Source organism: Myiozetetes cayanensis, unplaced genomic scaffold (genome assembly GCF_022539395.1).
Source record: "Myiozetetes cayanensis isolate MyiCay16 unplaced genomic scaffold, myiCay2020 scf10, whole genome shotgun sequence".
Classification (NCBI taxonomy): Eukaryota; Metazoa; Chordata; class Aves; order Passeriformes; family Tyrannidae; genus Myiozetetes; species Myiozetetes cayanensis.
This window is the reverse complement of record NW_026086605.1, coordinates 20,508,808-20,526,123: the sequence shown is the minus strand read 5'-3', so window position 1 is coordinate 20,526,123 and position 17,316 is coordinate 20,508,808. Positions and strand designations below refer to the sequence as shown.

At 44.4% G+C, this 17,316-nt stretch overlaps 1 protein-coding gene across 1 annotated transcript in view; it reads left to right on the top strand.

Annotated features, from left to right (window-relative positions):
- LOC126634681 (uncharacterized) overlaps positions 1-17,316 on the top strand; it is a 31,700-nt gene that overhangs the window by 6,431 nt on the left and 7,953 nt on the right. The window contains exons 2-6 of the mRNA XM_050305232.1: positions 3,681-4,534; positions 11,621-11,782; positions 14,309-14,495; positions 15,589-15,743; positions 16,979-17,005. Of these exons, the coding sequence (XP_050161189.1) occupies positions 3,681-4,534; positions 11,621-11,782; positions 14,309-14,495; positions 15,589-15,743; positions 16,979-17,005 (1,385 nt within the window). The remainder of the gene's footprint in view (positions 1-3,680; positions 4,535-11,620; positions 11,783-14,308; positions 14,496-15,588; positions 15,744-16,978; positions 17,006-17,316) is intronic.

Below are 17,316 nucleotides of genomic sequence, written 5' to 3'. Positions count from 1 at the left end.
AACTTTCCCAAGGTTACGCATAATCCATCACCATCAGTTACAGCACATATTTCAATCCAGGGAACCCTGTTTATCTCTAGGGTTATTACAGAGCCATACAACCCTTTGAGAGGGCTACTAGGCAAGTAGCATAAGCTCACCTGAGTCAACGTTTGGCCTGGGCATGCATGCCGAGATACTTCAAGAAGCTATACTTATTCTGAAACATGCACACAAAACTCCACTCCTTCCCTGGCTGCCATACCAGTGTACCAGCCAGCTGCCTAAAAGCTGCAGCGTTTGATACCTTACCCCCACCCCAGAGGGGTGTGGAAAACCAGTCCAGGGGAAAAGAAACAAAAAAACCCCAAAAAAATCTTGGCTGAATTCCCAGGAGCAGCAGTGTCAAACCTGGCTGGCCTCCAGCACAATTAAATACATCTTACCATCGTTAATGCCACCGTTCAGCTTTGGGAAGTTCTTCACACCTCCTTTCAGAAGTCTCCGAGCAGGATTGTAACCATACCCCTGCAGCATGCTCCCTCCGGTGCCAGGCAGAGGTTCATCTCCCTTGCTTGCTTTGCTTAGGGCTCCTAACAAAGCACTTACAGGCCAAGTCATCAGCCAAAATTAGCTAGCTAACACAGTTCTGTTAAGGGCTCTGGAAATTAGTAAATTTATAGCAGCTGAGGTTCTGGCTCAATTTTTTTTTTTTCTTTTTTTTTACTTGCACAGATGAGCTTTATTTGCACCATTCTGGTGTTTGTTAGCAATGTGCTTGAAAGAGCTGAGCACTTTTGTACGCCTCTTTCAAGATACATAGCAGAAAAAATCTGCTTGTTGGAAGCCCCATGGTTTAGATTCCATAACTCAGTTAACACAGAGGAAGAGAGACTGTTCTGACACTGAGGTGCAACAAGAATAACTTGAGTTTCAGGTCACTGCCTTAATCATGGGAGATCTCTGCTGTAGCAAAGATGACCTCAGTGACCGTGGGAATGTATAATTGAATGAATGAGGATGAGGTGCCTAAGTGTGGTGCAAAATCCTGCCATCCTTTGCCTCTGTTCTGGTCTTGTGGTAGGGGGATGATAATATTTTGCATCATCACAAAGGGTTGGGAGGATAAATAAGAAATACTCAACACTGTAGTTAACAGGATATGACAATGCTGAGATCAATGGTTTGCAGCCTGGAAGAGATAAACAAGAAATTTCTGTGAAACCATGTGATGTTGCTAGTGACCACAGTAGGGGGAGAGCAAAGGACTTTGTTGTTGGCATCAAGGCAATCCTCACACAGAGGGTCAGAGATTTCATCTCATTTTCTGTTTTTTTTCTACTGCAGCCAAACTTTTTGGTACACATTGCAGCTTTTGTAGTCATAAAAGATATGAATTAAAGTGTCTGACATCTCTTTCTGTAAGTAGCAAGACCTCATTTTAACATGCTGCTTCCTGATTTCAGACAAAGAAATGTTTGTGTAGGCCAGGGCAAAACCAGTTAAGCAAGAAAAAAAAGGGGCAGATTGAAAGAAGTGAGAAAATCCAGTCAAAGGAAAGCATGGCATGATTAATAAGTGAAGGCAATCAGAGTCTGTGGGAAGGAACTACTATTGCATATAGTAATTCCTGGTAAGAGTGACACTTGTATGGTTTGTTCTTAAAAGTAAGTGCAGGAATGCAACTGCTCTCCTCCTGACTCTCAGTGGTTTTGTTGGCCAGCTGGAGTGGTGATGCCATCAGGAGAGCCTGTAAGCCTTGTATTTTTTCATGCAGATACATGCTTTGCCTCTCGCTGCCAAGAGGTGTTTGCAGCTGAGCAGGTAGATCCTCTTCACTCCAAATCAGAAGTGACTCAGCTCCACCTCCTTCCAAGACCTGGCACCCAGCTCTCTCTTATAGCTGATGTTTTGCTGTGTGTGAAGCTGCAAACCAGCCACCCTGTTCTTTGTCCTCAGTTCAGCATGAGGATGCTTATCCAAAAAGTAGAAGGGACAACATAGCCCAGCACAGGCAGCTCCCAGTGAGCTTCCCTGGGCATTTCTGTGGGCAATGTCTTTTTCTTGTGCCTCACCACAGCAATGTACTGGTGTTGTATTGCTGAGGTCTGGTGCTGACTGTCCCAAATGTGACTCTTTGTACTGGAGAGATACCTGTCAATCCTGCTAAGGGAGGCAGTGCAGTTCTCTATATGATAAACAAGATCTTATATAAGGTGTTATAAGCACTATGTGCCCAAATGCCACAAAAAAGCCCATCAGATAGGATTATTTATCACTGACTGCCCTTTATGAAAATCCAGTGTAAATATTAAATCTGTGGGTGTCTATGCAAAGGGCATGTTTCAGTGGTATCCCAGGAAATTCACAAGATCAAATAAAGGAAATTTAAATAAAGTAGAAAATGTCCATGTACTAGTTCACTTGGCCTTAATGAGTAAAAGTCTGCCTTGTCTGTGTATATTGCAGAATGTGAGCTGGAGGAGGGAAGGCTGGAAAATGGGTTATTGCTGAAACCGGGAGTTTTCTGGGTTACCATGAAGGAGAGCTGCACAGCAGAGCTTTCCCTGCTCCACCACTGGTAGTGTGGATCCGAGGCGCATTTACACTACTGGGAGTGAGTTTGTGAAGCTGCTACTGGTTTGGTTCAGGCGAAAAGAAAGGAAAGAGGAGGGGAGAATGATAGGAAATGAAGTAGGAAGTAACACATCCAGAAAAGTGTATGCATTGTAGCCCTCTGAGGTGCTCTGGGTTAGGCACTAATAAGGGAAAAGATACTAGAGAAGCTGAAATTTTGTACTGCAGTAATTCCTGGTTCCAAATCCACAATCTTTGGATTTGGAACTGAGATTTGCAGTTTGCTAAACGGCTCTCATACCATTGTGATCCAGAAGTCTGCACTATGAAATATTATATTAATAAAAACTGTAAGTAAACCTGGGGGCAGATCTTCATCTGCTGAAGATCAGCTTTTCATCCAGAGATTGTTCTACCACATTACTGTGTAAAATAATTGTGATTTGAAAACAAATCGTCTTTGTCTATGTGCAAAAAGCTCTTGAACAAAGCTGCCCCCATCTCCTTACTCTTTACAAATATGTCGGACTTCCTTTAAAGAAATTACTTCATAGCTAAAACCATACAGGGAGTGTAAAAGTGCCTCATTTGCTTTTCCTGTCAGTACTTGCTTTTTGTCACCTGTATGTGTGCAGAGAATACTGCAGGGATTACCAAACAGTTTGCAAATTGGTTATTGCAACCCAAAATTCACTCAAGCATGTGGAAAGACAGATTTTGTTTTACTCTTTTTTCTGCTGGTTCAGAATGCATTTAAATCAGAGAAAATATTTGCCTTAAATTAATGTCAGTCATACTAAAAGAACACGTACTTCTCTGCATCTATATGCAGGTAATCACTAAAAAGTCATCTGGGTACATGTGTTGTTTTCTACCTATCTACTAAACCAGAACTCTGTATGCATTTATGAGTCCCCTAAAGGACTCAAGGGCTATGAAACACAATGCTTTTGTTGTAGCAAAGCTTACAAGAAAGCTTCATATAGCTCAAGAAAAACAAATTAGGGCTGCCCCCTTCTATCACCCTAGTATAGGCAGTTAATATACATTCCACATCCCTCAGGGGATGCATTAGACACTGAGTTTTGTTACCTTCTGTGACCTTCTATTTGTTTTCTTTTAAGCAGGTAAGAAGAGCCCACCTGCTGAGGACAAAGTTGTGTTAACACACATGAAGATATTGAGCAATGAAGGAATTCAAAACCCAGGGTTAATCCCAGAGGCTCCAGCAGACACAGCCTGCACAGAAGAGTCCCCTCTTCCCGGCGCCAGCCTCCCACCAGACTGCCTGGGAAATCCAAATGCAGCAGCCGCACCGGCAGATCCAGACTGTGCAGATGGCCTGGCAAACACTGACTATGTACCCACCCTGCCTGACCTCAGCACCTTCGAGTCCAAGTGCCGGCTTCATAGATTCTCCAAATTTGAATCTGAGGACTCGGGGGTTGAATTGCCGAGTGGGGCTAATTCTCCATCAACGCCGACTGGCTCAGAGAAGAGCTTTGTGCTTCACAGCAGAGACTCCTTTTGTGACTCGGGTGTGCTTAGCACATCGTCTTCTCCAGAAATTGACCATCAGCTAATGAGAACATGTAAAGAACATGCCAGAGAAGTCAGCCTCCAAGATCCAGAGAGCAAAAAGCAAGATGATTACTACAGCCAGGAGGCAGATGCTGTGCAGGATCCTTCAGCTTCCCTTGAAGACTTCAGCGTCCCTCAGGAAGAAAGTCCTGATGAACATTTCGACCAGAGTGACAAGCAGTTTCCAGAAAAGGAACCTACCCCAGAGATGGACCTTTCCAGGGAAAGCACTCTTTCCACCCCAGGTCCCATAGAAGAGCCAAAGACAATTGCTGACAATATCCCAGAGAATTTTGGCAGCGTGCAAGACCTTCAGATCCACGAACATCCTCTGAAGAAGTACCCCACAAGTGACAGTCTGAATGAATACATGGATGAATGCTGTAGACTGAGTGAGGTAAGAAACACCTAAACTGAATATTAGATCTAGGCCTGTCCAAACACCCCAGTCAAGGTTCAAGTCCTCTTCGTCACAAACTAGAACATATCTGAGTGAGTTTAGAGTATCTCCCCTGAAACTGTTGTAAGCTGTAAATAATGGTAATTGATTTTTAAGATGTCTTTTCACAGCAGTAAAATTCTGAAGTAATTCATAAATATCAAGTCTGGGTAAGGATGACAAATGGCTCTTGGAGATGTGATGTTTCAAAAAGCCCCAGAGTAGAAGATGGTCTTGATTCTGGTCTCGAAATGAAGATTGTGAAGTTAGTCATCATACCTGGGAACAACTGGACTGCTGTTAGGGCACTGAAATTTGGACAGAACTTGTCTAAGGGATATTACATTTCTGTCCAGGCCTGTTGTGTCGTGTTGAGCCAGCTCTCCTAAATAATATATGAGCAGGTAGCTAATGCACAGATTCGGATCTTTGCAGGGCTGGAGCTGGAGATGCCATTTTAACTCACCAGCACAGCTGTGATGGACCAAACTGCAAAGACATAATTTCAGCAGGTTGTCCCATTCCATAATTCCTCTATTCCCCATTGCTGGGGACACTGTGCCACTGACAGGAGAAAAAAAGCTCTTCTGTGCATCTTCTCTTGTAGCAAATGCTGGCAAACACTCACCCTCATGCTTTGCCTGAAGCCTCATGCTGCTGAAGTGGTGACAAATCCACTGCAGTGATTCCAAGAACCAGCATCAAACCGTGCATAGTGGGGATTTCTTTTTAGGGCATTCATTGCAGTAATAGCGACGAATTGGAATGGGAGATGGGTAGGAGGAAGCCAAGTAACAAGTGATGTGTGCCGTGCATACAATTTAACCATGACCTCTCTACCCCAGCCATGAACTATCAGGCGCTGGACTTCCTCTCCAGCATGCCAAACCCTCTCAAGCAGCAAGGAAGGTCAGAGATGTCCCATTTCTGTTAACATTGCATACCAAGGCAGTACAAGCAACACACAATCCATCTGAGCAGCCTCTTCCTCCCCAGAGCTGTCTCACACATGGCAGAAGACAGATGCCTATTTCTCACAGATGCGAAACAGTCAGCGATCTGTTCGTTTGGCAGAGAGTTCAGGAAAGGATCAGAGCAGCAGAGTTTGACCATAAGGAGACTTCATAAAAAGTTACCTAAAATCTCTGTTGCACTCTGGAGGGTTTGCAGCCAGATTGGTCTTGTCTGACAGCTCTTTATGCCCGTGAAATTCTTTTAAATCCTTTGTGAAATGGAGCCTCAGTTTCCCAAAGCAGAGCATTTAAATAAACAAGAGAATAAATTAGAAAGAAGCTGAAGAGGAAATGAAGCTCTTGGTGGCTTATCTCCCCTCCTTTTTAATATCCTCACTGACTGAGTGCTAAAGCTCTGTGCCCCAGAGCACTTTTCTGTCTTTGTTTTTTGAGCTGTATAAATACAGCTGTGACCTAGATGCTGAGGAAGTTTGGCCCTCTTCACAGAGCACCTCCAGGCTGCTGTATCTCAAGAGCAGCACTCTTCAAACTGCTGGGATGCCAAGTAGCACCCAAGCTGACTGGGACAAGAAATGCCCACTGGCTGCTGCACAGCCCTGTGCTAGTGCTGCTCTGTGTGCCTCAGAGCACCAGGACAGCCTCTTACAGCTGCAGAGCCTTCTGCCCTCACCAAATCTGCACAAGGCTGACCTGTCTTCACTGTCATATAACAGAGGCGGGACACAGTGACACTTGCTCAGAAGCACTGTCCAGATGATCACCTGTCCATACAGCTGGTGGATCCATCTTGGAGGTTCTGCTTCAGGTGTACTCCGTGGTTTTCACATTTGCCTGTAACCTGTCCAAGTCACAACGTGGTACTTAGAAGCCAATCTCTTCTATGGCCTGATGTCTTCCAAGGGATTCAGATACCCCTAGAAATGCAATCAGTGTTGTCTGAAAGCAAGCCGGCCAGTACAGGGTATTCCCGCCCTGCTTGGCAAGAATGTGGCAAACCAAATTGCTCCATCAAATCAATTCCTGCTGCAATAATGTTGATAGACATGCAAGAGTGCTTACACTGGCTTATATTTAATGCTAAGTGACAGCATTATTTAATTATAGGTGACAGCAACTTCCTCAGTTCTGTTGCTTGTTTTGGGAACACAACTTTCAAGTAAGAGGAGAGCAGTTGAATTTCCCTAGCCCAGCTGGCTGTGGCAATGCCAACAGCACTGCGCTTACTGGCTCACCACAGCCAAGCAAGGATTCAGTCTCTGGATGAGGTTGCCCCTTGATGTCCTCCTGATCTCCCTCACTGCTAGGGCCACTTCCAAGAGAACAGGAAAGAAAATACTGAAAAAGAGAGACTGGAAACAACCAAATGTTTTGACCATTTGGATTCAGTTGGTGAATGGCTTTGGCTGAAAATATACATCAAATAATTTCAGTCTGGCATTTCTTAAACAAAGCTTTCTGATCTTTTGTTTTGAACTGTTGTTATTTTGAAATTTGCCTGCATTTGGAAAGATGAAAGAAAGTGGAAGCTGTCAAACAACAAGAGAAAGAACTTTGAAGCCTAAATAAAAGCATTTCCTTTTAATCAAAATTAAATGTTCGGGGTCAGTTTGAAGATATATAGCTTTTGATGCTTTTGCTTTACAAACACTTCCTCGCACTTCATAAAGTTTACATTTAAAGTCAGCCCATATCCTAGAAGAAGAGAGAGGGTGGGAACATAGTCATCATTAAATGAAAAACCCCTCATTATTCATGCAGTGCAATTTATCCTGGGCCAAAGCAGTCAAAATGCTTCTCTACAGAGTGGTATGGTTCAGGGGAAGAATAGAGCAACCTGTGATGGTCATCCCCATAGCCTGTGCATGCTGCTCAGAGGAAACCAGATGCTATCGGCAAGCACAGCCCCTCCTGGACAGCAGGGTGGAGCACTCAGAAATATACAGCACGATCCCTCTCTTTCCTGTTATTCACAAGGCTCATGGTGCTGTCAGCTTCCAGTGACAAATGCTTCCCGCTCAACCTGTGGCGTCACGAACCAGGCACTCTGAGTCCATGATGGGAGGCTCGTAGTTATGTTCCTTGGTGGCGGTCGGTGCAGTGACTGCGCTGCCCCTGTACTGGCCGTGCTCACGTGGCAAGAGCATGCAATGAGGGATTTATGGGCGGATGGAGCACAGTATAACTCAAAGCTATCCATAAGAGAAAGTGAAGAGCATTGCGTGAAGCGCAGAAACCTAAGGCAGTGCAAAATCCACCAATGAGCTCTTGTCTGAAGGAAGAAAATTTTCTCCTGCAAGCTGCCCATCACCTTCAGCTCCTGCTGCCAGGTCCAGCCCAGGACAGTTTTCCATTGAGCCCAACTGATGAAAAGCACACCAGATGTATCCAAGTAACAGATAATGGCTGAAATGAGGCAGGACAAACTGCTGCTTAGGTGACCAGAAATGCAGATTTTGATTATAGATCAGTTGGACAAGGGGCTTGAAAGTAACTGTCATTCTTGCAGCTCCCACTGAACTTCAAATCTTCGTAGCTCTCAGATGCTGCAGGGAGCACAATGTTACACAGAGACAAGAGGGACAGGTTTCCGCCTCTGCAACTCAGGTAGCCTCAGAGGAAAAGTGATTTTACACTAGTCAAAATATTGCCTCGAGGGCTCTGGATTAGCCATAGTTCCCAGTGCAGGTAGTGATCCTGTGTTTTTAAACTTCCTAAGAAATCTGTGGGCCAGCACAACTGTAGTGATTTATTACCAGAGACACATGTATCGAAAAGCTGTCCCCAAAACTTATTCAGGTGAGCACTGACAGGGGCAGAGATCTCTTTTTAGTCACACATGTATAAAGTCAGTTTAGTGAACCTCAACTCTGCAGGGTCAAAACCATAATGGGAGTAACTCAGAACAGCACAGCGGAGAACCTTTGACTCCTTTTCTTCCAGATGAGGGTCTGACTCAGTCTCATGTACCTAAAAGCAAAGTCTAGCACCTACTTATACATTATGTTGTTACTTTCCTAGAGCAACTTCAACCATTTGATTCATAAATTGTATCTGTCTGATCCTTCTCATCTTTACCTTACAAAAAAGTAGGCAAGGTGTTTTTCCTTCTTCATGGGTTTCATCAACTCAGAAATGGGCATACAGCTTTTGTTCCAACACTATTTGACAATTCCCATGTGCGAAGTGGGAAAAAATTCAGTCTTGTTAGGTGAATGTTTTGGGAAGTTTCAACTGGAAGGACAGAGACTGGAAGAGACTCATCCTGGAAAATGTTTGCAGTTTTTCTATGGTTGCTCACTCTTCACTACTAGCATAAAACTGTCTCAGGTGCTGAAAGGAAAATATTTAGACCAGAATAGGACAGATCAGGTTCTATGCACTTGGTATCACCAGAAGACAGAAAGGGCTGTTTAGGTATTTCCAGTCTATGAAAAAAACAAAGTCCTTGAAGGGTTCCTAGAGAGGCCCTCTCTGTGTAATTGTTTTGGGGGAAACCAGCTACATTTAACAAATTTTCTGTATCAAACACCTACCGTATCTGAGCAATTCTGATGCTAACAGGCCCTGTGGCAGGGCAAGCCAGGTGAAGCAACTCCCCCCCGCAAAAGTTTCTACTCTTGCATGCTGACCACTGAGTTGACCATGCAAGAATGTGTGGGCACAGGAGGCCCTGCCTGATTTGCCTCTTGTTCATTTGTGCTTTCTGGGATCACTTCAATAAAATGCAGATAAATTTCCTATCAAATAAGCCAAACTGCCTGCCCTAAGCAGCCTCTGAAGGCTGGCTGTAAAACAGGGGTCTTCAGCATATTAAGTCCAACCTTCAGTCTAGTTTAGGTCCTCTGCAGGGGTAGATCCACCTAAGACCTGGAGCAACTACTCTTCACCTTTTCCCTCTCATTTTCTGGGCACCTTTATTTACTCTCAGGAGTTAGAAGTTCTGTCTAACTTTTGCTAAAAGCCAGATTTTCTCCACGCCTGCCCCAAACACACCTTTTCTTTCCAGTGCCTTCAGCCCTAGACACAGAGCACTAGAAATCAGGGCCACCTTCTCTTTTCTTTCCCCTGCCCATTTTGCCCTACAAACGTAGCAAGTGTGGACATGAAGCAGGACTGTACAGCGTTAAGTACAGGACAAACAAACAGAGTGTCTCTAACTGAAAGAGGCCATAAATGCTTCATGCTTTTTCTGCAATCTAAGTTTAGAATCAAATATTTTATATCATACTCTTCTCCAAGACCTCCTCTGTCCCTTGTACCCTCCCCTTTTGTTTCCACAGATATAAGGGGTTAGATTTGGCTCGGTGTCTCCTTAGGGCAATACACATGCCAACAGTCATGCAACAGCAAACCGGCAGGAAGGGGATGTGGGAGTGCAAAAAGACTGTGGCAGAAAACTTATATTTTCAAGGATAATGAGGAACATCTGACAACCCATTGGGACAGCATACAAAAAAATTACTATTCATTTCAGGACTGCTCAAAATGGCCAAATTTTCAGAAGCTGTTACTCATGTACTTTCTGAAAATCATGCTTCTGAAGCTAGGCACCCCCAACTCCCTAGCTGCTTTCAGATATGTTGGTTATAGTGCTTTTGATTCAAGCTTTTCTCACCAGACACCACACAGGCTTTGGTCTCCCTTTGGGTCCCAGGGCTGTACCTCTTCCCACTGCACAACCACACTGAGTACTCAGTTTCATGGCTGAGTAACTCTTGTCTTGCTATCACTTCTGCAGGCTCTGCCTGAGAGGAAAAGAAAAATCACGAATGTGGATGACTCGTTGGCTTGGAGTCAACAACCTCTGCCCCAACCTCAGACACAAAACCATCTGGATATAATAATACCTGTTTATAAATAACATTGTATCATCATTTGTTTAAAAAGAAGTAAATCCTAATGTTGATTATTTTTGAACACACCATGAGCTTTCTGACATAATGAAAAGACAGGAAGAGTCCCAAGGCTGGCATTTCCCCAAAAATGTAGATTGTTGTGGGAAAGGAGACAGAGTAAGTTTCCTGCTTTTGTAGAGGGAACTTATTTTTTGAAGTAAGATAAACTTAGAGCACTGCTTTTGTAAAGATCGAGGCTTATTTTACTTACCAATATCACACGCACATCAGCAGGCAGCGCCAAGGTGGAAGTGAGCCTCTGCATGTGTTTGTTTGCATCACGTCCGACACAGCCTGCTCACGGCACAGGGGAGGACACTTGCTGTGCACAGGGAAGTCCTGGGACCAGAAATGGTGAGGTGCAGAGCAGGGGGCTGGGAAGCATCGTTGCCTTTCCTCTGCCACAGGATTTCTGTCTCTGGCACTGCCCTTGGCTGAGCAGCAGTGAGACTGGCAAGTCCTGGGTGAAGAGAGATTGGTAGTGGAGATTATCCTACTACAGCTAGACAGCAAAGTTGATCTTGCAGACTTTCTTTGAGCATCTCTCGAAGACTGAGAAATTAGCAACAGGATGTAAGTTGGGATCTGCTAAAGACCAGTGGAAAGACGTTCTTTCTCTTTGGTGGCTTGATTCATACACACATCTCTCTCAGAAACTCACTAGTGATGTATCAGTCTGAGTACCTCAGACAAAATGTGCCCTCGGGTTGGCCACAACACAGCAAATCAATGCAACCTGCAGATGTGTGCCTTTGAGTAGGAGCCAAGCTCAGCCTCAGTATGCATAAGCGTGATTTGCACTGAGGACTATGGGCTAAGTGAGCCATACTAGCCCCAGCCATCTATACCATACAGTAGAACCATAATTGTTTGTAAAGGTCCTGTGGGTACTAAAAGACAAAAATTAGCCTGAAAGGTGGAACTAGAAACAAGTTGTCATGAGGTTTTCCTCTGTGTCAGCCTGTGATCAGTCAGAAGAGTCCCTCTGATTGTGGATATTGCTGAGTGATCCAGAAAAGAGCTCCAGCAAGCAATACTTTAGCTCAAATCTGTCTATGACCGAAGCCTCTTGCAAGAGGAAGCACACGTGACTGTAAGGAGTGTTTAGGGCCCTTAGCTGCTAGTTAGAATTGCTCTGTTGTTACTCTATGGTCCAAGATGCATTGTCTTTGCAGGTGAACCAAGGTAACAGCAAAGCCCTGGGATCTGGCCTGGGATACCTAGAACACATTTGCCAACTGATTGAAAAGATCGGGCAGCTGCAGGAGCACAACCTGCGTCTCCAAAAACAAGTGTGCAGCTTGCAGAAAGAGCAGAAGATGTGCCAGTTAAAAGAGGTAAGCAGACACTATAGTATCTTCCATTAAATTATATAGTCATGGCCCAGATAGAAAGTTCTGTGTGAGGGAAGATGCTAATTTACCAGATCCATCACCCACCTGGGCTGGGTACTCTGGACTTCAGGGAGCCCTTGCTCACCACAATGGGCTTAGTTTCCTGAGGGTGGGCTTGGGTTTCTGTTCCTCTTCAGTTTTGCTTCCCAGATGTGCTTGCTTCTGTTGAGTTAAAAAGCACCCCTCTCACCTCATGCGATGGCCAGGTCTAAGTCATTAGCTTTTACTTCTCTACAGTTGTAAACTTCCCAGGAACACATCTCCTCTCCTCAATGCTATCAAAATGAAATCCACAAACCTCCTTAGCAATTGTATTTTGAATTAAGAGTTACTTCATTTGAAACTTCTTGGTTTCAAATGTCGAAATCCCAGAATTTCTCACAAAACAACACAATGGGAAAGAGAAGTAGTGGTGCTACTACCCAACTCCATGCTGTCTTTCCCTTCCTGTGCTTCTGAGCTGCCAGATGAAGAATCTCTGACACAAAACATCTCAGTGTTCCCATTTGTCATTTTTATCAGCCAGAGCTAGCTGGGGAATTCGACTGAAATTTGCAAATCATTTCAGTGTCCACCTAAGCAGCATTTTTTTGCCCCTGCATATTTTGTTCAGCTCTACCCCACCTCTACTTCTCTTTTTCTTCAGTCATCACACAAGGTTTCTAGTCTTTTTCCTCCCCTGCCTTTTTGTTTATTTTATCACTCCGCAAAGGAACAAAAGGCGTTTGTCACACTCAGCTGTTTCTTCCCAGCTGTGCCGTGGCGAGTCTTTTATTCTCCTGATAGCGTCATTCTTCCCCTGGTGCTGCTCTCCCACCTGCTGGGACTGGGTCTGCAGTAGGTGACTGACTCCTCCTCAGAGCCAAAGCCAAGTTCTGAGTCAAGTTGCAGAGCAAAGTAGCTCGTAATTTCCATGTACCCATCTCATACTCAGAGGAATGCAGCCTCCTACATAGAGCCTGGGAATTGTTAACACATTTCCTGGAGCTTTACAACGGTGAGTCATTGCTCAAAGTAACTCTTCCAAGCTGCAAACTCATCTGGTGTATGTGCCCCCTCCCCAGCTCCCACTGAAATGAAAGGCACTGTGCTTTCATTAAAATATTTGAAACCTTGATCTTTTTGGTACTCAAGATTTCTCAGCAGTGCCCCTGGAGATGCGTTTGTCCCATACTGTTCAGTGGGGAACTCGATCCCCAGTTGTAACATTCAGCTCTTGCAGTGTGCTCTACAAAACTGGATACTCTCCCAGGTATCTCTGTGGTGCCTGCATCTCCTATATTTGAGCAGCTCTCTGCCATTTTGTTCTTATGACTACATAGACTACATATGACTACATAGAAGAGGAACACTACTACCCCATTTGCCGTGAGACGTGAAGACTGCTGTCCACATCATATTTTTGGAGGGTGTCCAGAGGCTCCTTTACAAACCACACTCACTCTTCATGAGCATAGAAAGGTTTCCATGTCCCAGATATGGCTAGGGAAGACACAAACCCCAAAGCAGAGATTGGTTAGTGTAGTATTAAGAGGTGGCCACGAGGATTGTAGATAACCAGTGCTCTCAATGCTGTTCTTGAGAGTAGTACAGACATCATCACCACAGAGACTGATGACACTTGGATCCTGGGACACAAAGGGAACACTGTTGCTCCCCATCCTTTGCTTTACAGGGAAATCTATAATACTATTGGCCAAACCCAGCATCTTTCATCAGCTTTTCAAAGCACCTCCCAAAGGTAAAGGTAATGTAAAGCGCCACGGTGTTGTGACAACATATCCAGATGAAAAGTGACATTGAAACTGTCAATTGCTTGTCTCCAGAGGTGCTAAACTGGTGTTGGCCTGTCCTGATTCCAAAACCAATAAACAGTTTGGTTCCCTTTCTGCTTCAACTGGTTAAAACGCTTCTTGCTTCCTGCCTTACTAAATTCTTGTGCAACATGGTCATGTAAGGTAGAAAATCTCCGCTTTGCACCCCAGGAGCTACAGAGGAAGTACACCAGCTGAAATACCACATACAGTCAATCTGACTGGTAACATGCAAGAGAACTGTGGCATCCCACCAACAAAAATACAAGATATTGTTGTCTGTGCATGTTCCAAAACAAATAACATTATCTTAAAATTTGAGTCATTGTTTTAACAGATCTGTTTATTTACACTAATGCCTTAGCCGCACAGCTCTGTGTTTAGACACTTGTACTCAGTTCTTCCTAGGAAACAAACCAAAAAGATGCTTAGTGTCAGGCAATTTAAGTTAAATGCTAATGAATCCATGAAAACTCTATTACCAACTCCAGGCTACTCAGCCTTTTAGAAAATTAAGTAGTTTGTCTGGGTTCTGGTGGGTTTCAGGACAAGGATGGACATCCCTGGGCTGGAATGATGGCAATTTGTCTGTGCTATTGCACTGTCCAGTTACCTTGGGCTGAAAGCCTGCACACTTTCTTTTTGTTTGGTATAGGACTACCTTTTGCAACATTGCTCCTGTGGAGCTGCCAGCATCTTCTTCAACTCACATCAAGACATGAAAACAATTTTTGCTGGGAGGAGCAGACCTCACAGCCTCTTGGTTCAGACTGGAAACCCATCTGATCTTTCCATCATCCCAGAAATAGGAGCGAACACTGAAAAGCTGAGCAGCTGCAATGGTGAGTTCAGATACGTCTAATCTGCCCTCCTGTTTGCCACCACTTGGTCAAATAAGCTGACCAGCCACTTTCTTTTCCCTATTTTGGCTTATGTAAAGAATAGAATGGAATATTGGGATATGGGTACTTCCTTAGGTTCGACCTGGTTACCAGGAAGAGGCCTAAAACCAAACCATTACAATGGGAACAGAGCAAGGTGTTAGCAGAACTAAACCTTAGCTGGAAATCCAAGAGAAGCAATTTAAAATACTTTGCCTGTACATGGGATTTTAACACTGGCTGCTTCACTTGTGCAAATCAGGGCTTTTTGCTCTGCAGCTGTGGCTATGAAGATTAGGATAAATTCATTATAAAATGGGTCTTTCTGTTGGAAACTTAGCGTGCCCAAATGGGTCCATTAGTGGAGCCCCTCTGTGTGGCTTTAAAATCTTCCCAGGCAAGGTAGGATTTGATCTAAGATAGAAAGCCTTAACCTGTTGTTAGTCTCCTACCCTCTCAAGTAGGCACAGAACACATTCCTGGAAGATGACTTGTTCTAAAGACCAAGTGGAAATAAGCCCCAGCTGCAAAGCTTGGATCAGAGACCAACTTTTCTAGAAGGCTGAGAAAGACTGGGCCAGATGGTAAAGCCAGATGAAAAGTCTGGATCCAATATTAGATATAAACTAGCTCACTAAGTGAGGATAATGAGTTTCTTTCAAACCTTGGATTTCAGCCTATCTCTAATACCTGATGAAACACAGAACATCAGCACGCCTCCTAGGAGGACTGAGCGAGGGTGTAACTGGCCTTAGGGATCTCTGGTGCTGAGGCTCAAAAATACCCTCTCCGGGCATTTTCAGAGCAGGCTTGGAAGGAAAAGAAGACCATGAAGAAACCCTTAGAAAGTCCTGCCATGGTCAGGCACTTTATTGGAGCATTAACCTTTTCTCCACTGCAGTGTGGCATGAAGACACATATGGTTTCATCCCATCTTTAAGTCCTTAGCATTCTCATCCCATCTGGAGTTGTAACTTGCTGGTAGCACTGCCCAGAGGCCATCCTAGCAGGACACTGCTAAGAAAAGTGAGCAAGTCCTTGCATTTTATTGCAGGAAGCGAGAGATACCCGGAATCAGGAAAGAGCCAGCTGATGGTGGGGCTCAGGAAGTCATCAAACAATAGGAACAACAAGGAGAATGAGTTCAGAGAAGCTAGTAGTATGGCCGAGGGACAAGCTTTTCCATCAAAGGACCCTGCAGTAAGAAAGGTGAGTGTTAAGCTTCAAGGCAGACCCTGAGTGGGACCTGTGGGAGAAGCAGAGAGAAGTTCTGCTCAGGCAGGTGAGTGTGAGGTGCCAGGGGAACAAACCAACCCTGTCTGCTATCAACCAGGGCTGGGACAGTGAGGGCCAGGGTGTGTCTTTCTACTCCCAGATCTAAAGGAAGAAGGACTGTGTTTATGTCGAGAAAGGCACAAATGGATCACTGGTGCAGGGGAGAGGAACACTGCAGAGACCAGCATGGGTTTTAGCCCTCACCAACTCCAAATAGCTCAATGTGTGGACTCTGTCATAAGTATCTTTGCTACTGATGATAGTGAGATTAAACCAAGCATTCATTACCACATACAAAAATTTTAGTGGATCAATCCTTAGCTGGCCACACTTACTACCAGACTAGCAGCATATCAATGTAATTAGCTCCAGTCCCTAAAGGATGTTTTAGGGAATCCATGTCTCAGAAGTTCAAGGGAGCCAGGATGAGTGCTTTCCTCTCCCTTTCTTTCCCATTGTTTGTGGCTGCCTCAGCATTTTCATGTTCCGGTGGGGATCAGAAGTGCTGAAATGCCAGCGCAGAGACTCTAATCAGAATATTCCCAGCCCAACAGGAAAGAGGAAATAGTAGGTCTCTCACGGGAAAGACCTTCTCCTGAAATTTCCACCCCGAAGTTGTAAATAGGTCACAAACACTTCGATGAACTTCAGAAATCGAATTAAGGCTGAATTCTGAAAAATGTTCCATGTTCTGGCTTGTGTCCAGCCAGCTTCCAGACTATTTTAAGCACATGGGAAGTCCTGATGACTTCACAGGACTGGAAAACCAAGATCCATGCTCTTTAAACTGAATCCTTGTGCTCTCTTCATACATCACACCTTAGTATTGTCACTTAGTATTAGGTTTTGTAACCTGAACATGAAATGCCCCGTTTATTCCTACAGTGAACTTACTGTATGGGAATTCTGACTGCTACACTCTTCCTAAGCGTACTAGGTACTATAAACATGAACTAGCAGTCTAAATACCAAAGAGAGATGAGAGGTGGTAAAAGAAAGAAGGGATTGTCACACATGTGAGAGACTGAACAGTAAAGAGATAAAGGACTTGACCAAGGCTATGGGTGTATGCCAGGGCAGAGCTGAGAACAAAGCCTAGTCTTTTGCCAACAATGGGAGATGGTCTCACGGGCTTGTTATTTATCATTGTATTTGCTTTTTGTTTTTAGGGTCTGGATGTCAGCAAGAACATCTTGGTACGTACTGTCTTTGCAGAATATTTTTAACTTGTGCCTGCATTATCAGGGACCAGGCTTCTGTACTGCACAGCACTGTACATGAACAAAAGAGGTTTGTTGACCCCCAAAGTTTACTATCAAAGTAACACACACAGGTATTATGACTTACCCTTGTGGTCCCTTGTTCTGCCACCCCCACTGCAGACGACAGCCCTAAGGAGCAGGCAACTGCTCAGGCTTTCTGCAGTATCACCTGTGCTTGCTTTTCTGAGACAACACCAGCACAACGAGGGACTAACTGCCGAGGCCTCCAAAATCCTGTCACAGCA